Raw genomic sequence first — 22755 nt, forward strand, 5'->3', positions numbered from 1 at the left:
CTAAGCAGTACGTAAGGTATGAAGTCTATTTAAGCATAAATCAAAGTATCTGCTTGCTTACCTACTTGCACCCTAAACTAACCAACCAACTAAAACTTTATACTTGTCGGATATAGAACGGGCTTAATAAGGGACCCCGTATTTTTCGAGCGGCGGGAATAGAGTCCTATTACCCGTACATCCGTTGTTGTTTACCTAAGGTGTTTGCCACCTTTTGCCTGTATATATACCTAGCCCCCTCCTCTTATCTTCTTCACTTTTCAGTTGAGTCTTGACACTTCTTGCTATATATATACCCGCTCGCGGCTCACCTGCTTACTCACTCACTCGCGTCTCTAATTCTTAATCTCGAAATCTAAGTTCCAATTTGAGTTAGGAGGTGATGTGCATGTATGTGTGAAGATGAGTTTGTTTTGTGTTTTGAGAGGGACGTGGGGCGGGTGCGGGATGAGAGGATAATGAAGGGAAGGGAAGGGAAGGGAAGAGTAGAGATTTGGACTGTGGTGAGCTCAGCTATGATACTGTCTATATAGGCAGGAGGGAAGATGAACTATAAAAATTGAGATAGGGAAAAGACGTTCCGGGAATAAAGTCAAGAATATTTTAATTCCCGTTTTTTAAATCCATTCCCAAGAAGTACAGCGTTCGACAGAATCAATTATCTCTTTCTGAAATTCTAGTTTGAGATTAAGATTGAGGATTGTCGTGTAGCGTTGTATCGTTTAAGGCGATGTCGTTACGCATCGAGTTCTCTCTACTTCGCTATTCTACGAACCTCCTCTTGAACAGAAATATTTAATGAGCAAGGCTCGTTTGTAGAGGATTAAGAGGAGTCGAGGACCGCCGAGTTTTCTGCCATAGACGACATTTCTGCACTCGTTAGTATAGATAAGCGGGGTTGGAGTGCTAGGGAGGTAAGACGTACATCGGGAGGTAGGCATGGATGTTAGTATCCTTAACATCCTGCCTTACACCCGCCAAAAAGACCTGCGTCCCCTCGGCCGACCAACCCATGATGCCCATAACCTTCAAACTGATAGCCTGCAAGCCGTTCAGCAAGTCCTCCTGCCAATACACACGGCAACATTCTTGAAGTGCTTCCCTTTCGGCCACGAGTTAGTCCGCCAGTAGAAGCGCTTCTCGACGACGTTTTCAAAGCAGATCTCTTCTGTCCAGCCCTTTGTAGTGCTGGGCGTTGGTCCAGGGGAGGCCCGACTTGGCCGGCGCGCCAGGGACTCACATTGTCATTCTCGCTATTTACCGAGGGCGGCGAGGGCACGCTGTCGGTCCCCCAGGAAATCATCTGGTCGAAGAGATGGTGGTGCGGCAGCCGCAACTCTGGCATGTCCACATCTGCGGCGACGGAGTCCGCGGTGTCGGGCTCGGGCAGTGTCTGCTGGGTATTGTCGTCGGACATATTGTGGCAATGCGAAGGTGTCTACCCTGCTGGATTGCTGGCTCACTTGATTGGAAGGGGAAAAGGGGTCAAAGCAGACGTGGACGAGTCGTATGTGTTGATCTGGTGTTGGATTTGCAGTGGTGTTGCAAGTGCCGTTCTCTGAATCCCCTCCGGCCGTATCAATGTGTGACGGTAGGGCTTAGATGCAACGGTGCGACATTGTGGGAACGAATGATCAGAATGGTAAGGTAAGTTATCATATTAAAACGGCTGAGTCGGCCTACTATTCAAACATGCTGTTTCTTCCCCTTGCTATTCCATACCTATCTAGCAAGGAGCACTTTTCACAAATGTAGCAGTGGTTATAAGCCACGCAGCCACAGGCGACCCAAGCTGGGATGCCCGACGGCCGGTGGTAATAGATATCTGCCCCGACAGCCTCCACGCGTCTGAGCCGCAGCTTCAGTGGACGCAGGTACCAGCTGTCGTCTCTGGTCCGCAGACCTGGAGTTTGTTATCTCGCATGGAATACAGAGTTTCAAGGATGGTTCTCGCCTTGTACTCCACCTAGCCTTGCGAATGTTGCCTACTTGCACATTCTGAGTGCAGAGAGGATGTATAGAGGAAAGGGGGAGGGGGGAGGAGAAAGGGAGGAAAAGTATCACCGGGGCAGTAGAAATAACGACTCCGTTCATTTGCACGTGGGGTATCTGACTAGTACTTAACAACAAAAGGAAAGATCACCGCGGGATATCTTTCCTCTTCATCGCGAAGCCGTTCACGCTCCCGTTTTCCATTCGCGCCAATGCCTGGTCGATTCCTACGACATCCAAGTCTCCGGCATTGGTGCTCTTCTCTACTAGCGCTGTCCGTGCCGTGGGTTGGAATGGAGCTCGCGCTTGCGCTTGCCCAGCGGTCAAGACCGTGAAGCGGTGTTCGCCCAGTATCAAAATATCTGAAGGGAGGCCGGTCGATGGATTGCCCTTCACGATCTGGTCGATGCCCGTGCAGCGCTCGCCTTGGAGGTCGATGCTCTCGAGCTTGATGGCGCGACCTCCTGGTGCGCCGTTGAACAGGTTTCCTCCACTAGCACCTTTCCGAGCGTTGGCTGCCCAGTATTTGGCGAGGCTGGGGATGACGGTAAAGGATTCCCCGAGCCAGAAAACGATGGAGTCATCAGAGGGGTTGGTGGGCGAGCTCGGAGGGACCTCCAGAACGGAAATCTGGCCGCGGACCGGTCCACTTGGTACCTTTCCGCCAAATGGCTCGATGGACTTGCGTGTTCCTGGTGTCATGGGCACAAATCTCGACCCTGTCATTTGAGGTGGTCCTGAACCTCGCGTTTTAGCGGCGCCCTCGATAAAGCCTGTCAGACTGAATTCTGATAACGATCCCCCTTTGATACCCTGACGGCCTAGCAAGCCTTGTGGTGTGCCTGGTCCAACCCCCTCAATATCCCAGATCGCCCATTCTCCGTCGTTGAGCAGTACAACGATAGCTTTTCCTCCTGATACCCATTTTGCGTCAACAATAGTCTTTCTACCGAAGCCCGCATGCGCCCCTAGACGTTGAGAGCTTGATGCATCGTTTTTGTTGCTTTGAAATCCGGGATAGAGAGAATATAGCCACGTCCCTTGTTCGGTGGCATTATTCTCTTCAAGTGCCGAACTTTTAACTAACAATTTAAAATCATAGATTCGGCATACTCCGGTAGACTCTGCCACAAGAAGCTGACTCGAACGCTGTTCTGAGAGCGACGGACTGAACGTGATGGACTTTGCTGGAGAAGGAAGGTATGCGGTCTGGAATGGCTCAAAGTGAGGGCTCGCCGAAGATATGGGTACCCGATATAGGAGCAACAAGCCCGTTATTTCGCGTGAATGTGAGGCGATTATTATGTGCACCCCTGATGGCGTAGATGACTTCGAATCCGGCTTTCCTTGGTCTTGCCTAGCGGCCCCAGCAAAATCTAATGTCATCGAAACTCCATCCGATGGCTTCTGGTGTCCGCCCAGTAGTCTAACTGTCTCTCCCCAGCTCCCATTCCCTGCATGGGCTTGTGTGAAGTGGTACTGAAAGTCTGAGCGGGCCTTACTCGCTGGTGATGGTGGCGTAAGGGGTAGGGTAACAAGTCGGACTAAATTGTCCGCACATGCTGCTGTAAACACAATCTTCTGTTTCAAGACCTCCAGACCACGCCATTTCGCACCGTCAGCCCTCAACACCGCAGTAGGTAGCAGGCCGAGATGAAGAACATCGGTTCCAAAGTATAGGTCCAGAACTTGTAATATTCCGGGGCATGGTCTTGATGGGTCGAGCTCTTCCTCCTCATCTTCAAACTCCGGCTTATCCTCAAAAGCTTGAGCAGCTGGTCCTTCATCATCCGAGTCTAGTAGTATGACAGCATGATCGGCGCCGTTTGGCTTATTGTTGGTTGTGGAAGATTCAGTGGGGGTCTTGAATGGCCTGCCGCCTCTCCAAACAATCTTCACGCCATTCTCATGCCCGTAGATGATAATCGACGAGCCATTTGGGGACTGTATCGGATATGCTTTGGCAGTGTGAATGCGCTGGGGGAACTCGTAACTGGAGCGCAAGGAGATCAGCATGATTCTGATGATGCTCCACTTTAGGCATTACCTTGCTTGTGTATTCTGTTGATTTTTCGAGAAGCGCGGGCAGGGAAGGGCCTTTGCCATTGTAAGAGCGCGAACACTGTTCAAAGTCTAGAGGTGGTGTTGGTGGCGGGGCATGAGTAGAATAATTGGCTCAAAGAGATCATTCTTGTCCTCTTGAACGTCGGGCAACTTTATTTTGTTTCCCGCGCGTCGTCGATCCGCGTCGTCAAAACCGGCCTCGACTAATGATTGGTCACGTGGTCTGGATTCCGCGCATGGCGCCCTCGCTTCACCCTGCACATACCTAAATCCATCCCCGTTGCTGGGGAGGTACATAGCTGCTTCGTACTTCGTACCTAGACATAGGACGTGATACCGAGTTCTTGAACACAGGCACCCGCTACCCCGATTTCAAAACTCCCTTTTGAGGGCCTTTGTCCCCGTGTCATGATTGCGGGCAAGAGTATCTAGGCCGTCAGGGTAAACTTCCATGCTAGCACTGCCAGCCCACTTCTGCCCATGGGGCACCGCTAATCAGCAGCCCCGTTCTTCGTGGCCCCGCAGAAGATGATATTCGTGGCTTAACCCCCTGGAATAGCATACGGTGCGAAAGTATGTAGAATCGAAGTCCTCGTTCTCGTTCTTTGGTACCGCCGGACGGTGATGCTAATAGGAACACTAGAGACGGGTAGGTAACAGGTTGGGACCTGTCTATCTATGAACTATATCGTCATGTCCCCAAGTTCGAGCTTGTCCATGTTCGAAGTCGATCGAATTGGCATCAGGGTTCCAACAAATGACGATCCCACAGAAATTGATCGCACAATTCCTTGGTCCACCACCTACAGAAGCGGAACAGAGCCCGTTCTTGCAGCTCCCGTCCCAGCATCCCATTAATAATTGACTAGACATCCAATCCTTGGACTGCTCTTTCAGGTTACTCAATTATTATCGTCCTTTTTCTAGACCGCCATAGTATAGCGGCTATACCCACCATGGTGCGCGCATCATATTCTCCTCCTCTTCTAACTCCACAAGTTTGGGAGCGCGAGATATTGCTCATGAACTTCTACGTATCGCTCCTTCTGTCATATTGGCCATAACTTGTTTGTGGAAAGCATTTGGAGCATCCTTCCATGTTGTTGAGGACCTTGGGCGAGAACTGAGAAGCCGAAGTTACTGTGTATGAGTCCAAGCAGGAGTGGGGTAGTTACTATCCAGAAAAAAACTGGTTCAAGTCTTTGACCGCGTTCCAAGATGGCGGACTCCACGGATTCTGAGAAGGATGAATTCTACGAATGCAACGCATCCACCCCAATATCTCCCACGAGCCCCTCCGCGACAGACTCTGAGAAGAACGAACACATCCCGAGACAGTCACACTCTGGCAATGATTCGATCGAAATGAACCCTGACCCGCTCGCACCACTTCAACAGGCCCTAACACCTGACCTCTTCACTGATGCAGAGCATCTCGCTCGCCCAGAATTAACATATACAAAATCAGGGGCATCAGCTGCAACTAGTATCTCAAGACCATCCGCGTTTGAAGTTGATTTCACACCCGATGACCCAGAAGATCCACATAATTGGCCGTTGTGGTATCGCGGGATGGTGCTCGGGTTCGTCAGCTTCGCGACTTGGACAACTGTTTTGTACAGTACCAGCTACACAAGCAGTATGCCAGGGATGATGAAGGAGTTCAATGAGCCGAGTGAGACCATTGCGACCCTGGGAGTGACCACATACATGATCGGTTTGGCAGTGGGAAGCTTGATCCTGGCGCCAATATCAGAGATCTGGGGGAGGAGGCCAGTGTATTTTGGAAGTCTGCTCTTTTATTGTTTGATGACCCTACCTTGCTCGTTGGCGACAGGACTTGCAGAAGTTCAGGTTGTGCGCTTTTTTGGGTGAGAGCCCCACCCCCCCTTTCTATGGCTGACATCTGACAGTATGGATAGTGCATTGGCAGGAGCTGCTATGATCTCGAATTCTCCGGGGACAGTAGCTGATATGACCCATGAAAACTATCGCGCGTTGGCCTTCAGTATTTGGAGTATAGGGCCTATGAATGGACCAGTCACCGGGCCCCTCATTGGGGGGTTTGCAGCCGAGTATTTGGGTTGGAGATGGACAAATTGGCTGGTAATGATCTTCTCCGGTTGCGCATGGCTCATGTGCGCCTCGATGAAGGAAACATATGCACCGACTATCTTGCGGAAAAAGGCAGCGAGGATGAGGAAACAGACTGGTGACGAAAGATGGTGGAGCCGGTATGTTTACCTATTTCTTTCCACTTCATCTTGAAATCATCTATCCAGGCACTGATGATGAGATAGATACGATCAGAAAGTATCAATCATTGAGGTCTTGAAGGTAAATCTTAAAAGACCTATCGTCTTGCTATGGACAGAACCTATTCTCTGGTTCTTGGATGCCTATGTGGCTATTGTTTACGGAATCTTATATCTCTGCTTCGTCGCATACCCCCTAATCTATACCGGCCTACGAGGCTGGTCAGCCGGAATCACTGGACTCTCATTTATGGGAATAGGGGTTGGCACGATGCTAGCGATTGTAACCGAACCCCTGGCTCGGAGGCTTGTGAACTCTCACAAGAAAGATCCGAGCACGGGGCGCGTACCCCCCGAGGCTTCGGTCTCCATTGTCTGCATTGCATCCATTCTTTGTCCCATTGGACAACTTTGGTTCTCATGGACTTCGGTCCCCATCACCATTCACTGGATCTGGCCGATCCTTGCGGGGATTCCATTTGGCGCAGGCAACTGTTTGGTTTTCATATACGCATCGAACTATATTGCGGGTTGCTACGGAGTCTATTCAGCCTCTGCACTCGCTGGGAATAGTGTCGTCCGGTCACTCATGGGAGGCAGTCTGCCATTAGCCGGACCTTCTATGTACGCCAAGCTGTCGCCGCAGTGGGCTGGGACTTTACTGGGCGCAGTCCAGGTACTACTGATCCCGATCCCGTTCGTCTTCTACAAGTGGGGTGCGAAGATTCGGACGAAAAGTCCCTTGATTAGACAATTGAGAGAGGACCTGGAGAGGAGTGAGAAAAGGGCCGTGAGAGCCAAGAGGCAGCAAGAAAGGCAGAATGCGACGGATAGGGGCAGAGTGTTGATGGCAGATGAAGCAGGATATGCCGATGGAGATGAGGAATCAGAGCCAAAGCGGCCGAGCCAGTTACAGCCGCAAAAAGTTAACTAGTAAGATAGAAACCCAGTGGCCAGGACAGAAACCGATAGGTATCTTTGCAAAGCACATGATTGCAACCGATATTTCAACGCCACCAGCCTTATGGACTCGGGCCTGGGACGCAGCCGATAGGATGAGCCGCGAGCAGCACCTGAGAGGCTGAGCCGGAGCCACCGAGTGGAAGGAGAGTAGCAGTATCCAAGGAATGATACCTCAGTCAAGAGCCGAATAAGCCGGGATTCGTTATTTATAGCTTCTCCCTCTTCTACAGAGCGCAAACAATGCGAATGATGCCTGCTCACCTGGACGTGTCCTAAGGTAGGGGTACATAAGGTACCATGCTTGTGTGCGCGAGAAACGATGCCCCCGATAAACCTATTGTGATATGGCAATGACCCGGCACGATACACACACTCGTGCGATTGCCGTGCTCGTCGCTGGGTTACTGGGTTACCCGGTGGTTGGTCCCTGGTCTCGGCAGCCAGCATCAACTGCACCTTTAGCGTGGATGGCCTGTCGCATCCCGCTAGAGGACAACACCCGCACAAAAAATCCCATCATCCTCTTCTTGTTTTCCTCCACACGCCTCAATCCACGGTGCTTGTCAATCTCCCTCCCCCCCGTGTCGGACAATCCCATAAGCCTCTTCTTCTTCTATGGCAGCCGTCCTGTGAATCCCCCTTCGAGGAATTACTTTGTTGACTCACCGCCCGCCATCGCCATCGCCATCGTCGTGATCCACCAGCAGCTTTCTCCATAAATCTGCAGGGACAACGCCGCCCCCCCAACCCTGCGACGCCAACACAACAAAGGATATTGATATCCCCCCCCCAAGACGCAGCCTCGCGCGAACAAGAAGACTACAATACACTCTGCTTCGAAGAACCCTCTGTGGCTTTCAGTAGTCATGGCCCTTCCCACGCAGTTTGCATACAGAACACTGAAGGAGATTGGCATCGTGGATGCCGCGCCGGTCTATGTGCCTTTGCCTGGGTTTGAGAAACCGCAAGGCAACTCGCGCTGCTGTGCCTACTCGCCGTGCGGCCGGTACTTTGCCTGGGCTTCCAACGACGGCGTGACGGTCGTCGACTCCTCGGTCGGACACGTCATCACCAGCCTGCCCATCCCGAACGTGTATGAAGTCGGCTTCTCGCCCCGCGGCTCGTACATCATTACGTGGGAGAGGCCGTCGAAAGACGAGGCGGGCGATGCGGTCAAAAACCTCAAGGTCTGGCGCACGGTCGAGGACGTGCCAGCCGGTACCGAGAAGCAGGTCGTGGGAAGATTCGTCCAGAAGTCCCAGACCGGCTGGAACCTGCAATACACTTCGGATGAAAAATACTGTGCCCGCGTTGTGACCAACGAGGTTCAGTTCTACGAGAGTAGTGCGCTGGGTACGGTCTGGAACAAGCTGCGCGTCGAGGGGGTTGCAGACTTTGCGATCTCCCCTGGCAACAACAAGTCTGTGGCTGTTTTTATTCCGGAGCGCAAGGTAATGGAATCATCCTCTGTCCCAGGCTTCAGCTAACACTCCTCCAGGGTCAACCCGCCGCCGTTAAGATCTTCAACGTCCCTCAGTTTGGCGGCCCGGTGTCCCAGAAGACCTTCTTCAAGGGTGACAAGGTCCAGTTGAAGTGGAACCAACTGGGGACAACCCTGATCGTCCTTGCGCAGACCGAGGTCGACAAGACCGGCAAGAGTTATTACGGAGAGACTACACTGTATGTGCTGAGCGCAAATGGTGGGTTCGATTCCCGGATAACTCTTGATAAGGAGGGTCCGATTCACGACGTATCTTGGTCACCCAACTCGAAGGAGTTTGGAGTGGTCTACGGATACATGCCAGCAAAGACGACAATCTTCAACCAGAGGGCAGTGGCGACGCACAGCTTCCCACTCGGCCCTCGGAATACTATCATCTTCTCCCCGACTGGACGTTTCGTCTTGGTTGCCGGTTTTGGAAACTTAGCGGGCCAGATGGATGTTTACGATCTCGAGAAGGACTACAAGAAGATATGTACTATCGAGGGTGGGAATCCCAGTGTTTGCGAGTGGAGTCCGGACAGCAAGTACATCTTGACCGCGACAACCAGCCCTCGTCTACGTGTCGACAACGGAGTCAGGTTGTGGCATGTTGGAGGTGGCATCATGTACAATCAAGACATGGTGGAGCTCTATCATGTTACTTGGAGGCCTCAGCCTCCAAGTTCCTTCCCGCCGGGCGACCCGTTGCACCCGGTTCCGCCTCCCCACGCATCAGCGCTGGCGTATCTGGGAACCGTCAAGACCCCTTCCAAGCCCGCTGGTGCGTACCGACCTCCAGGGGCTCGTGGAACCTCAACGCCACTGCACTTCAAGCGTGAGGATGAAGGTGGAGCAGCACACATCGTCAGCAATGGAACGTCCCTGGTCAACACCAACGGATTCGGCAGACGACACGTCCCAGGAGCCGAGCCCGTCAACAACCTCCCACCAGGAGCCGCGCCTGCCAACCCACCCGGTGCGGAAGCCGAGGAGAACCTCTCCAAAGCGGCCCTGAAGAACAAGAAGAAGCGCGAAGCAAAGAAAGCCAAAGAAGCAGAAGCTAAGGCCGCCGGCCTGGCCCCCGACGCAGCCGCAGCCGCAGCCGCAGGTAACGACAACCGCAGCCCCGAGCGCCGCGACCAACGCAGCCGCTCGAAATCCAAAGGCCAGCAAGACCTGCGCAACCCATCACGGCCCCGCAGCAACACGCAACGCCGGCCCCCGACGCAGAACGGCAACCCCAACCCCAACACGATCCCCGTCCCCGCCGCCCCCGTCAGCGCCACGCCGGCGCGGCTCCAAGAGCCCCCCGAGCTCTCGGTCACGTCCCCCGGCGGCGGCAGCCCCAACGCCAAGAAGCTCCGCGGCCTGCAGAAGAAGATCCGCGCCATCGAGGATCTGGAGATGCGCCACGCGGGCGGCGAGAAGCTCGAGGATACGCAGCTGAAGAAGATTGCGACCAAGGCGGCGGTGCAGGCGGAGTTGGAGGCGCTGGAGAGAGCAGGCTAGTTTTGTTTGGGATTGTGGACGAGTTTCGAGTGCTGGGTGCGTGGGTGCGTGGGTGGATGAGGAGTGGATGTGGATGTGTGTGTGTGTGTGAAGGAGAGAAGAAGGAAAGAAAGAAGCTTTTGTTTTGGATTTCGTCGTAGGGACTGGATGGATGGATGGATGGTTATATGTCCTGTCCTGTCCTCCTGATAGCATGGGCATGGCCTGGCATGGCGGTATGGTCGGGGAGTCAGTCGTAGGCATACATGAATTGGAATGGACACATGGACATGGACATAGTCATGGACATGGTATGGCATGAGTAATACAGAGAGAGCCATAACCCATCCCAGAATTCCGTCCTATCCTATCCTATCCTATCCTATCCAAGAAATTCCATACAAAAGATAGGGTATATAGAAAATCAAACCAATAAGAAGAAATAAAAGATTAAAAAGAAGAAAGTATTTGAGGGATTGAGTGGTTTGATTTGATGTGATTATATACATGCCTTACTCACTTCACTCTACTATCCTATATACATAACATATATATATAGATATATAGATATCAGCACTCCCTCCCTATCCAATTCAATCCAATCCAGTCCCAATTCAATCCCAAATCAAATCAAGTTCAAATCCAGATCCGAGGCTGCCTGCCCATCCGATATTTCTTTCTTTCTCACTGCTCACTCATCATCATTCCCACTTCTGCTTCTTCTTTTTCTTTCTGCATGCCACACTTCCATGTCTTGGCTAATATAATGTAATGTAATGTGATGTGATGTAGATTTGCAAGGTATGTGTATACCGCACCTTATCTATCTATTCATATACGTATGTATAGCTTGATGAAATTCGTCCCAACAAATAAAACAAAACATCATAAGATACCTAAAGAAAGGCCGGGGGGGGGGGGGGGATTTTGATCTTTATCTTGGCAACGGACTCAAAAGGTTATTCTTCTCAACCTCGTCCTTCCCATCGTCAAACACGTACTTCTCGATCTTCTGCGTGAGGCGCGCACACCAGGGATCGACGTGTTTGGTCCAGAGATTCGCGATGCTGTATAGGATGACGAGCCAGATGGGGAGCCAGAACCAGAAGCGCGCGCGGCCGCAGAGTTTCAGGGGTGGGCCGGGCGCGGGCTGGCCTTGCTCGTTGATGATGTCCGGGGGCGTGTGGATGCCGAAGTACATCCAGACGAGGAGCGTGCGGAGGAGCGTGCCGTGGAGGAGGTAGACGGCGAAGGAGTTCTTGCCGAACCAGAGGAGGTGCTGGCTGGAGAGGACGTTCTTGACGAAGGTCGAGAAGTGGATGCCCAGCGCGATGAAGAGCAGGCCGATGCCGGTGTAGAAGCGTGGGATCTCGGCCTCCTTGGGGAAGATAAGGAAGGAGGTCTGGAGCATGTAGTTGGACCAGGGCATGAAGTCGGGGTTGAGCTCGGGGTAGGAGGCCAGGTAGAGGCCGAAGATGATGAGGAGCGGCGAGAGGACGCGGCCGGGCCACTTGCGGCTCGCGAGCCAGGCGACGTGGCCCGGATGCTGCGAGAGGTCGCAGAGGAAAGCGCCGAAGAAGAATTGCATTCCAAAGGCGGCTGCGGAGGGTTAGGAAGGGCGCCAATCGCGGGCAGGCATGGGGAACTTACAGTCGTTACTGATGTAGTAATAGACAAACATGGCCAACTCGACCATCATGCGATACCTCGCCTTGACGTACGCCGTCGCGAAGAGCATGACATAGATGAGGAAGGCCCCCTTCAGCAGCGGGAGCAGCGTCCATTGGTTAGGGTCGTATATGTTCCATGAGCGGGTCCACGTGGTGATGAGGTGGTAGATCAGCGACTTGATCGCCTCGCCAATCATGGGGGTGATGTTGGGGGAGGTGTAGTTGAGCCACCAGCCCTCGGCGCGGTTGGCAACCTCGAAGACGCCAAACTGGCAGATGAACCAGATGATGGTGGTGGCGATGGACGTGGGCAGCACGAGTCGGGGAATCCGCCTGAAGGCGCTCTTGGATATGGAGACGAAGGCCTCATCGGGCTTTCCGGCGCGACATTGGCGGATGGGTTTCAGGGCGCAGACGTAGCCGGTGACGAGGGAGAAGATGGACACGCCGATGCGGCCCTGGACGAGCACACGGAGGAAGGGGTATTGCATGACCCGCGGGGGGAGATCCGGGGCGGTGGTGGGTCTGAAGAGGTCCTCATCGAAGGCACGGGCTATATGGGTAGAGACGACGAGGAGGGACGCGAGGCCACGGAGGCCCTGTGGGATGATTAGTAGGGAGAAGTATGGGAATTGGAGTTGGAAATGGAGATGTGAGTGAGATTAGAATGGGGGAATTGGGAGAGAGTTGGGATTGCGATTGCGATTGCGATTGCGATTGCAACTGCAAGTGAGGGCACGCGGGGGACGGGAAGCTCACTCACATCAACCCATTTGACATTCTCATGGCGAACGCTCATTATTCCGCCTTCACCACTTTATTCGCAGGGGGAACACATGCGCCGCCTAGGACAGTAGTGGTCGAGAAAGTCGCGACGAGAGACTCTTTGATCAGACCGGTCGGGGCGGCAGAAGCGAGTGACGAGGATGGATGATGATGCTCACGATGCAATTGCAATAGCGTGTAGATATCAAAAGTATGTATATAGAGCCGAGGACAAATCAAACGATGGACAGGGGAAACGACTGAAAGCAAACAAGCAAAGGAAGGGAAGGGAAGGGGAAGCGAAGGGCAGTCAAGAAGGGAGAAGGGAGAAGGGGAGCTGAAGCAGAGGATGTTCGGGATTCAGAGGTTGGGGAGCAGAAAAGGAATCACACTCGGGGACCCATGCATCATATGCGACGGAGCGAAGAACTGGGGTAATAAGGTAATCGAGGGGGAGGAATGGATGCCTCAGGCCCCACTACACATGTGAGGCCGCCAGTCTCCAGAATCCCGGGCGCCAGGGCAGCGGGGGGGGGATTTCTGCTGAGGGGGCCGCTCTGGTGCCCTGTAACCCGTCTGCCATAGGCCCATTCGTCCACCCGCGGGCACTAGGACTGCCGCCGCGTCTGCGTGTCCCGCGTGACGCGTCGGGTCTCGGGCATCAGGACGGAGGATGACGATATATCAATTATTATTCTGGTCTGAAAAGGAGAAGGAAGGTCTTGTACGGTAAGGTACCTTAGGTGGGTAGAGAGAAATAGCAGATGGGACTCCCAATTGAAAGTTGAAAGTTGAAACACACCAGCGGTAGGGCTAATCCTTAGGGCATTGCTAGATTGGCAGCCGATCACAGGCTTGGGCGGTGGAGGTGCGTGCATTATCATATCCATGGAGCATTTATGCATATATATGCATATATGCATATCGATATCCAGTCTTTATGCAGACCAACAGCCTATCCCAATCTCCCCCGTCCCTGTCTCCCGCATCTGATTTGATCTGAAGCCCCACCCCGTCAGCCTCCCGCTCCAGCCACAGACCGCAGAAAGAATGTGAAGAGAGATAGACAACAGAAACAGCCGAGCCCCTGAGTCGTCCACGGCCCAGCTGAGCACGATTCGTCCGTCCCGCCGTTTCACGCGCCGAGGTTCAAACCTGAGGGATCCCTGATTCGTGGGCCCCTTGCTGCCAGGTTTTGACGCCTTAGAGCCACTTTACTACTTTCTGGTCATAGTCTAGTGCCTTGGCCAAGATAATGTACATGACGCGTGGTACCCGGTACGCGCCGCACAGTACGGGAGCTGCGGCGCTAGGGGGTAGCCACTACATTGATACTCGCGATCTTCAGTATCATCGTGATCGACGTTGTGTGGAAAGTGGTCATCCTTTCTGATCCAGCTCATATAAATGTCCAGTACCTTTCAAGTACCATAAATTCCCACAATTATTCTCCCCTTTTCATATGCAGGTACCCTCTCACTCCATCCCCTTATCCCCTCCTTTATCCGCTTCACAACCCTTCACACCCCTCTTCACAACTCCCAACCTAAGTTAACCCGCTCGCTCTTTGACGTCGCGACCATGACGTGACCTGTCTCATCCATCTCTTATCCGCCCTCTATAGTACTATACCTTTTCCCATATACCTTTTCCCATCCGTCTCACAATCATCATCCCAATTACCAAAAATACATGCAAACCACCAGCCTCACGACAATAATCTCCCGCATCGTCGTGAGGCCGATAATTCATGGCGTGGCGTGGCGTTCTACCGGGTAACAGGACGGCCGCGCGTCGCTGCTGTATGTTGCGTGTTATCAGGTAGGGATGAGGATGAAGATGGGAAGGGATGTTTATCACTGTAGGGGGTGGTACAGATATGTAGGTGTATGTAAGGTATGTATTGCGTGTGTGTGTGTGCGTGCGTGCGTGTGATTATTGCCAGGTCCTCTACCTATCGATCCAACAATGATAACCCAACAACAAACCCCTAAAATATGCAATTTCTCCCTCTTGCTTTCACCGATAATTGCAATCAACCCCGCCCACTCCCCCTTCTCCCCCCTCCCAAAAAGTCCGTTCCAACTCTTGTATCCCAGATCTCAGGCGCCTTCACTCACTACCTTACACATATAAATCACATGACCACGCGCCCTTTTTTCCCCTTCATCCTTCCATTTCTCCACTAGTAGGTAATATCAAAATAGCGAAGTCGGGTACCAAACAAACGAACCAAACAAAATCTCAAAGCCCGCGTAGCTCAATCGGTAGAGCGTCAGACTCTTACTTAAGAATCTCTTCAGTTCTATCTGAAGGCTGCGGGTTCGACCCCCGCCGTGGGCTCAATTCCCACTGGCTTGTTTGGATGTTTCTTTTTTTTCTTTTGCTTTTGCTTTTTCGGGAAGAAAAGAAAAGAAAAGCAAGGCAGAAGTATCTTTCTGCGGACCCCCTCTTTTTTTTTCCCCTTTTTCCTTAAAAGAAAAAAAAAATAAAAAATAAAAATAAAAAACAGGTTTTGCAATTGCAAGTTCCACATTTACTCATTCGCCGCCTGTGCGCGACGAGATGAGATTTTCGCTGCAATGATGTGCTGTTAGGTAATTAGCGAGTCCTCCCTCCTCCTTTCCTCCCCCCGTATTTCATTTCCTCGCCAGCCTTGGACAACACTTGGCATTTCTTTCATTTCTTTCATAATGCCAATCTCTCTACAATTTCTTTCATCTCCCTAGTAGATAAGCAGGAGGAGATGTTTAATAGTTGTCTACCTAGAGATAGAACAATTTAGCAAGAAGTATAATGTGATTTTTGAAGCTTTGCCTACCTTACCTACTATACAGAGCTTACCTGTGCTTGTCGAAAAAATACCATCATCACGAGTATGTGAACTGGAGCTATTCAATGATGAAGTTCTTCTTTGGTGGCTAGTGGATGATGTTGGTTTATTGTGTTGCGATATGGATTGATTTGTCTAAAGTCTGGAGTCACTTGGTTGGCTTGAGATGGTCTGAAATGGGGAGGGAATGAATGCGTACTGGGACTTTTTAAACGTTTAGGTCTTTTGGTGGATCGTCGGTATGATATACTTATGTTTGAATTTTTGTATAGAGAGGTTCTTGGAGTTCTTCTTGAATCTGGTGAAAACTTGAGATTTTACAAGTCCACCTCTGACAAACGGATTAGTGTTTTATGTGTAGGGAGTTGCTGAGATGGATTGATTAAAATGATTTGAAGAGATGCTTGCTAGGGGTGGATCCAACAACTGGATCGAGTAGATCGTGGGTAAGATGATTCAGGAGAGCTTAGAAGTATGAGACTGATACATTTGCTTTGTCCATAGCTATCACACAGATACTACTTAAACATAGACAGGAATTCAAGCCGAACTCCTTGTAGAGCACCGTGATGAACGGAGCTTGTAGGGCGAGCAATGGATAGGAACTACGATGGTGCATGATAAAATGATGGTCAAATGTTTGTCGTATCAAAATCGACACATAATATATGGATAGTTTGTCTGAACTGAGCTCACTCAGGGAAGAGAGCATGGTCTAGCTGTCCCTTTTAGTTGATGCCATGAAGTAGAAACAGAGTCGTATGATTTTGGTAGCCTTGCTGGGCTTTAGCGAATCTCAGCCTCGCACTAAAATATTGCCCTTGATTCTCGCGACGCGTCTAGAAAGAGGGACTGCAACTGCTTATGGACGACCGATACCCCTCCCACGGTTCGAGCGCGGTTTGATGTAGCGACGAAACTATGCCTCTATTTACGAGTCGATGAAATACCATTCATCTCCTGAGGGATGGCTTCGGTCACTTCGCTAGGCCTTCACCAGCCTACAGGACTCGAGTACGCTATACAAGAGGGTCTCTTACCTCCAGACCCACCGAGCACCTCTTACTCCTGGCATAATCACATCAGCGGCGATGCTAATTCATTGGCTGATGACGACGAGCTTCTGGTGACTCCGCGATGCGTTATCTGGTCTCGAGGGGGCATTCTTCGAAAGAGCTACAAGTTTGACCTGGAGAATGAGCCAGTCACGCAGGCCTTGTTGACTCAATTCCCAAGTGATGGGCCGCTCAATGCGAAGGATAGGAAGTCAGGACAACATACAAAATCAAATACAAAGTCAACTGCACTCGTGGTCTTTCTAAAGACGCAGGCGCATGTATATTTTCTCAGCGGCACGAGCCATGTCATACATCTACCTTTCGAGGTCGAGTCTGCAACTTCAGCTCCTAATGGGCTCATAATACAGAGGAAACTGAGGCTTGATAATCTGGTTTCAAGGTCACTCAAGTTCCCACGCGTCCCTCCCAATTCTTTCGTCTCCTCCCAGCCTCAACCATGGTCGGCATCGAGCTCGCAACTGTCTACCTTTTCAATCGCAGATCTCGGAGATCCAATGCAGATGCCATTGCCACCCAATTTCACCCTAAAAGATATATGGGCCCCGCCATCATTGAAGAACGACTCGAAGTGGCCACGGTTGTTCTCACTGTCAGATCCTCTGGCGGAGATGGGACTGGTCGTTGCGCAAATCAACAAATCCGAGAACCGTGGACACCGAAGAGCCTCGACGAAAGTAACCGCATTGGATGCGGCTGAAGAGATTCTTCATGTTTCTCGTCCTGGTGAATTCACCCAAGATACAGAGCACCCGCTCGTGCTCGCCTTGACCTTCAACCGGGAGACTAGCATGTACAGTGTCTGGAAATTGGATTATGTTGGTCAGGAGTCTGGTACTCGCGAGAAACAACGTGCAACTAGTGTAAATATGTCTCGTCGAAGAAGCTCCTTCGTTCCGGGTGCCGCGACGGGATCCACCACACCGGTAATGGGCAACCAACAAACTTTCCGAGAGAGCTTTGGTGGCAATGCACCAATTAATGTGGGAAAGAGAGGCGCCAAACAAGAAGATAATTCTAAAGACAAAGATGTTGACTTCGTATCCACTCTTGACCCAGATTTCGAGAGTTCTACAATTCCAAGAAGGAGGTCTCGGCGTGTCAGTTCAATGCTTGCACGCGCGGATTTATCTGCTTCCAACGAACGGTCTGCCTTCTCTGATCTTGCCACGGCCGCCCATCAACTTGGGACCAGTAGGCGAGGGGATTCTCTAAGCAGTCAATATGCCAGGACGAGTACTGGAGGTTATAATGTGAATGGGCAGAGCCAGTCACAAGGGCCACCGTTCAGTAGCAGTGTTAACAGCTTGCTTGAGGCACCGGTCGACAGTCTTTTGGACGAGCTTAGGGCTGGTGGGGATTTCGAGGGCTTCCATAATATGGGTCTCGATGATGACGAGTTCGATGCTCTCAGCAACGAAATAATCCTCAGCAAAGTTTGCAGTGTTCCCGCAGAACATACCAATGTCAGATTTTCTACTCAACACAAGCCGGCTAAAGCTCAATGTAGAATATTCACCCTCACAGCGCCATCTTCGGCGGAAGATGACCAAAAAGGGAAAGAGATCGTTATATGCGTCTTGGACCAGGATGAAAAAAGGCTTCTCGTGCTGACTCTCTATATGAAAAGTCACAAGGCTGCCCACATCGAACATAATGAGAGCGTGAAGGTAGAGAAAGATGTCAACGTTGTCTCTTTCGGCTCAGTAGTGAGAGCGAGCAATGTTATCGATGCATGCAGACTGGATGATGGGCAAGTCTCCCGCATCTTGGCATTAACTGAGACCCCAGATGGCTATGGAGAACTTAGCCTACAGGCCCCTTGGAGTGTTCTCATGAAAGTTCCGCTGCCGGAAAAGTTTGCTATTGGTAGCATTCGAAATCTTGGTCACAGCGTAGTGCCACGTGCGAAACGAGAGGGGGGTTCTAAGAGAGTCCTTAGCCAGGGACCCCGCGCGTTGCGTAAGTTGCGCAATTCAAAGCCTCGAGGTCTCGTCGACTTGGTGGACGATGAAGGCAAGATGCACCAACTTCAGATCCTCATGGAACCTCGAAATCCCCATGTTTGCAGGGTGCTCGATGTCTGCAAAGCCGTCGCTCCTGGAGTAAGAGCTGGAGAAGGGATTGTGGTCGCGTGGTGGAACGTTATGCAGTGGCTCCGGCAAGAGTCAATAGACACGGTAGATTCTGAGTGGACTGCTATGGTCATTACTCTCTTTTCTATGGTCCTTGGGCCAAACAATGCTTCAAAACCCACGCAGAACGGAGCTCCTAAACGAAAGACTCGTAGCGGTCTCCTTCGATCGAGTAGTGGAGCACGAGAAGACCAGGAGAGCTGGGAGATAATGCAAAGTCAGGAAGCCTTCAATGGCAATCCATTCCCTTCCTGGGCCAATAATCGCGGCTGGAATTGGCTTAACGAGGAAGGTCTGGATTCCGACGCAATCAAAGATTCTGAATTACCCTCTTCAGTCTTCACTTCCAATCGTGAGGGCAAGGGGAATTTTGTCCTGGAGCATGTGAAACTTTCTCGCAATTTTGCTAGCACTGCATTTGGCCAGTCTATTATATCTGGCTGCTTAATTACTGAGAGTCGAAAATCGGCCCTTGTTGACACCTTTCTTGGCCTGCATCTTCTACGTGAGGAGCAGAGACTGGACACAATGGTATCTGATTCTTTTAGCTCAGGTGTCTTGAGTCTAACTCCAATCCTCGCTCAAATCGCCAGATGGTTTCGCTGGACGAGTTGGGCAACAGCTTACGACGTCGAGGACGCTTCATTGCTCGATATGGATTATGACTTAGAATCACCCCTGGAATTTTCCCTTCCCGAACCCCAGGATGTTCCTGAAATTTATACTTGGATTCAAACTTGCTTGACGACCCAAAGTTTGACTCCCTTCATGACTCTGCCCGAATTGGTCGCAAACCGACCAACAGCCTCTCGCAGATACGTTCAAGATCTAGATCATTGGTCCAGATTGACTCCCAGAACTCTCCTATTTGCGAAGTTCTTCTCTTCTATGCGAAATAGCTGGTCTGCAGCCGAATTCGTTGAAGGGCTGTCTTCTGCTGGCATGGACAGTCTCTTACTCGAGACTCTACCAGAAGCTGTACTTGCTCCATTGCAAGAAGCAATAGCCCAATGCCAAACTGAGCCCCCCACAACATGGAGCAAAGACCTGCTTGCTATAGTAGGTCGAGAAGACGTCAACACGCTATTATCGCCAGGACAGCGTCCGCGGCACACCCAGGCGACTCTTCTGGTACGTATACACCCACCCTCAGCTCCCGCACTTGCTAACGATCCACAGGCTCCTTCTCACGAGTCTAGTCTTGATGTCCACACCATATGCGCATCTACAGCGGATATTGAAACCACGGGATCTTTTGATGGCTCTGCTGAAGTCGACCGACAAGCAATTACTCGCGCAATCTTCAAGGATGACCGAAGAATGAACGAGGCAATGAACATCCTTAACACCTTCCGACCTACCGTGGCTCGCTGCAAATCCGAGCCTCATTGGACAGAGGCAGACCTGCTCGACGCACAGAAAGACCATGCGCAGATGTTGGCTTATCGCACACTTGCCATTCCTTCTGGACGAGGATTACTATACTTCAGTGCTCGTATACCACTTCTCACCCAAAGGTTTGCTATCGGAGGATTCAATTTGAGTTGTGTGATGAAGCCGGACAACAATACTGTGGGCGTTGACAAGAACGCATTCACGGAAGAAAAGGTATGCTGGGCATTCTTCCATGCCGGAGTTGCTGCAGGTCTCAGCATATCTCGAGATGCTAAGGGAATTGACACTTCATGGATTCTTTACAATAAACCTGTGCAGGATCTTAGTAACAGGCACGCTGGTTTCTTGTTGGCCCTGGGACTGAATGGACACCTCAAGTCCGTTGCTAAATGGGTTGCCTTCAAGTATCTCACCCCTAAGCATACGATGACCTCGATAGGATTGCTTCTTGGCTTAGCTGCATCCTATATCGGCACGATGGATTCGCTCATCACACGACTTCTGTCGGTGCATGTGACTCGAATGCTTCCTCCAGGAGCTGCAGAATTGAACCTCTCCCCGCTGACACAAACGACTGGAATAATGGGGATCGGTCTGGTCTACTGTAATACGCAACATCGGCGCATGAGTGAGATAATGGTCTCTGAAATTGAGCACATCGATGCGGAAACGGAGGAGGAGCCTTTACGAAATGAAAGCTACCGTCTTGCGGCAGGATTCGCTCTGGGATTCATCAATCTCGGCAAAGGTTCGGACCTGAAAGGACTTCATGATATGCAACTGACAGAGAGACTCCTCAGCTTGGCTGCTGGAAGCAAGAAAGTGGACCTTGTTCATGTTCTTGATAAAGCCACTGCGGCTGCTGTAATGGCTATTGCTTTGATTTTTATGAAGTCAGAGAATCAGATCTTGGCGCGAAAGATTGACGTGCCAGACTCGCTCCTTCAGTTTGACTATGTCAGACCAGATATATTTCTGCTCCGCACCCTCACCAGGCACTTGATCATGTGGAGCAAAATAGTTCCTTCATTTGAGTGGATAAGGAGCAGCTTGCCACAAGCATATAGGTCCCGGAGTACTCTCGAGGGTATTGAGAAATTGACTGCCGAGGATCTTCCCTTCTACAACATCATCACAGGGCTCTGCTTCAGCATCGCTTTACGTTTGGCCGGATCGGGCTCTATCGTAGCTCGAGATCTGCTGGTCCATTACCTGGACCAGCTTATGAGGATATGTCGAATCGATGCGGACACTTTCGACAAGAAATTGACGAGAAACACAGTCCGGAACTGTCAGGATCTATTAGCACTTGCTGCTGCGACAGTAATGGCAGGCACAGGGGACCTAATCGTGTTCCGTCGACTTCGATCAATGCATGGCCGCGACGATAGCGAGACACCCTATGGAAGCCATCTCGCGGCTCATCTGGCTGTCGGTGCTCTCTTCCTCGGTGGTGGGACATTCACGTTCGGGACGTCGAATCTAGCCATAGCTTCATTATTAGTGGCTTTCTATCCAATCTTCCCTTCCTCCGTTCAAGACAACAAGTCCCATCTCCAGGCCTTCCGGCATTTCTGGGCCTTGGCAGCGGAACCTCGCTGTCTCGTCACGAAGGACATCGACACAAATCAACCGGTCCCAATCCCCGTCTCAATAACCCTCCGCAACGGCGAACAGATCCAACGGCACACGCCTTGTCTCGTCCCAGAACTGGACCAAATCAAGACGGTCCGCACAAACAGCACCGAATACTGGAACGTGGTGCTCGATCTCGAAAACAACCCCACGCACATCGCCTCGTTCAAATCCAACCAAACCATCTACGTCCGCCGCCGCCCCGCCCACGACGCCACCACCTCCCCCTTCGAAGCCACTATCCAAGCCCTAAACGAAGGCGACGGCTCCTCCACCTCTTCCCAATCCCTCGAATGGCTCTTCGAGCTCCCGGCCTTCGCCAACCTCACCAAAGCCGAGCGCGCGCTCGTGCTGCCCCCGGACCGCGGCGGCGCCAGCGACGTCCACGCCGGCACGCAAGCCACGGTCGTTGACGCGCGTCTAGTGCTGGAGAACGCAACGCTGGACAGCGGGAAGAAGGACCGGCTGCTGGGTCTGCGGCTGCTGTTCGCGTGGGCTGATAAGGCGGTCGCGGAGGGTAGGGATATGCAGTGGATACGGATGGAGGTCGTGGAGAGGCTGAAGGCTAGGGTGTGGATGCTTGCTGATGATGAGGACTGAGATTGCGGATTGCGTGGTTGGGGGTTATATATAGAGATAAGGAGGAAACGGGTTTCCTATTATGTTGTACCTACCTACCTAGGTATCTGGCGTCTGTCTATAAAGGAAGGAAGGGTAGAAAAGTCCTATTGTTTATGAATGTGAATAGGATTTTATGTGTGGATGAATTCTTTTTATTTTTATTCCCCCCCCCCCCCCCTTTTGCAACACAATTCATCTCAGTGTCCAGAATCAAAAAAACTAGGTATTCATCTATTATCGTAAATAGAGAGGTAGGATTGGATTAAATCTAAGGAGCGAGCTTTTTACCTAGCTTTCAGTCACAGGTCTTCTAGACATATTTACTATACAAGCAGCCAGTCAGCAGCAGTAGAACAACCGGGGAAAAAAAAGGTTGGTTT

The 22755-nt window shown here is 51.5% G+C and overlaps 6 protein-coding genes across 6 annotated transcripts; 3 read left to right on the forward strand and 3 right to left on the reverse strand.

Moving 5' to 3' along the window:
* Positions 1–767: 767 nt before the first annotated feature.
* M430DRAFT_23150 (hypothetical protein) lies at positions 768–1417 on the reverse strand (the record flags this gene model as incomplete). The annotated part of the gene is made up of 3 exons (XM_024864846.1): positions 768–870; positions 926–1041; positions 1241–1417. The coding sequence occupies 3 exons, from the start codon at positions 1415–1417 to the stop codon at positions 768–770; spliced, it is 396 nt and encodes a 131-aa protein (XP_024716653.1).
* Positions 1418–2139: 722 nt separating this feature from the next.
* On the reverse strand, positions 2140–4098 carry M430DRAFT_110529 (hypothetical protein; the record flags this gene model as incomplete). Its single annotated transcript, XM_024861367.1, has 2 exons — positions 2140–3985; positions 4040–4098. The coding sequence occupies 2 exons, from the start codon at positions 4096–4098 to the stop codon at positions 2140–2142; spliced, it is 1905 nt and encodes a 634-aa protein (XP_024716654.1).
* Positions 4099–5274: 1176 nt separating this feature from the next.
* M430DRAFT_110699 (hypothetical protein) lies at positions 5275–7245 on the forward strand (the record flags this gene model as incomplete). The annotated part of the gene is made up of 3 exons (XM_024861379.1): positions 5275–5927; positions 5979–6290; positions 6357–7245. 3 exons carry the CDS (start codon positions 5275–5277, stop codon positions 7243–7245), a joined length of 1854 nt encoding a protein of 617 aa, XP_024716655.1.
* Positions 7246–7842: 597 nt separating this feature from the next.
* M430DRAFT_62032 (hypothetical protein) lies at positions 7843–10483 on the forward strand. Its single transcript, XM_024868961.1, has 2 exons — positions 7843–8725; positions 8773–10483. Exons 1-2 carry the CDS (start codon positions 8141–8143, stop codon positions 10264–10266), a joined length of 2079 nt encoding a protein of 692 aa, XP_024716656.1. The 5' UTR covers positions 7843–8140; the 3' UTR covers positions 10267–10483.
* A 671-nt stretch (positions 10484–11154) lies between these two features.
* Positions 11155–13077, reverse strand: M430DRAFT_45831 (hypothetical protein). The gene is made up of 3 exons (XM_024867795.1): positions 12679–13077; positions 11896–12514; positions 11155–11844 (listed from the first exon to the last, which is right to left on the reverse strand). The coding sequence occupies exons 1-3, from the start codon at positions 12712–12714 to the stop codon at positions 11180–11182; spliced, it is 1320 nt and encodes a 439-aa protein (XP_024716657.1). The 5' UTR covers positions 12715–13077; the 3' UTR covers positions 11155–11179.
* Positions 13078–16480: 3403 nt separating this feature from the next.
* On the forward strand, positions 16481–22354 carry M430DRAFT_110428 (hypothetical protein; the record flags this gene model as incomplete). The annotated part of the gene is made up of 2 exons (XM_024861357.1): positions 16481–19855; positions 19904–22354. The coding sequence occupies 2 exons, from the start codon at positions 16481–16483 to the stop codon at positions 22352–22354; spliced, it is 5826 nt and encodes a 1941-aa protein (XP_024716658.1).
* Between the last annotated feature and the right edge of the window lie 401 nt (positions 22355–22755).

The sequence above is a fragment of the Amorphotheca resinae genome (assembly GCF_003019875.1).
Source record: "Amorphotheca resinae ATCC 22711 unplaced genomic scaffold M430scaffold_14, whole genome shotgun sequence".
In the NCBI taxonomy this organism is placed as follows: Eukaryota; Fungi; Ascomycota; class Leotiomycetes; order Helotiales; family Amorphothecaceae; genus Amorphotheca; species Amorphotheca resinae.

Bases quoted from the DNA above. Each gene is read 5' to 3' on its own strand.
- M430DRAFT_62032 (XM_024868961.1), top strand. From the start codon at position 8,141: ATGGCCCTTCCCACGCAGTTTGCATACAGAACACTGAAGGAGATTGGC. The intron at 8,726-8,772 runs GTAATGGAATCA...ACACTCCTCCAG, and splicing joins TTTTTATTCCGGAGCGCAAG to GGTCAACCCGCCGCCGTTAA.
- M430DRAFT_45831 (XM_024867795.1), bottom strand. From the start codon at position 12,714: ATGAGCGTTCGCCATGAGAATGTCAAATGGGTTGAT. The intron at 12,515-12,678 runs GTGAGTGAGCTT...ATCATCCCACAG, and splicing joins AGAATGTCAAATGGGTTGAT to GGCCTCCGTGGCCTCGCGTC. The intron at 11,845-11,895 runs GTAAGTTCCCCA...AACCCTCCGCAG, and splicing joins TTACTACATCAGTAACGACT to CCGCCTTTGGAATGCAATTC.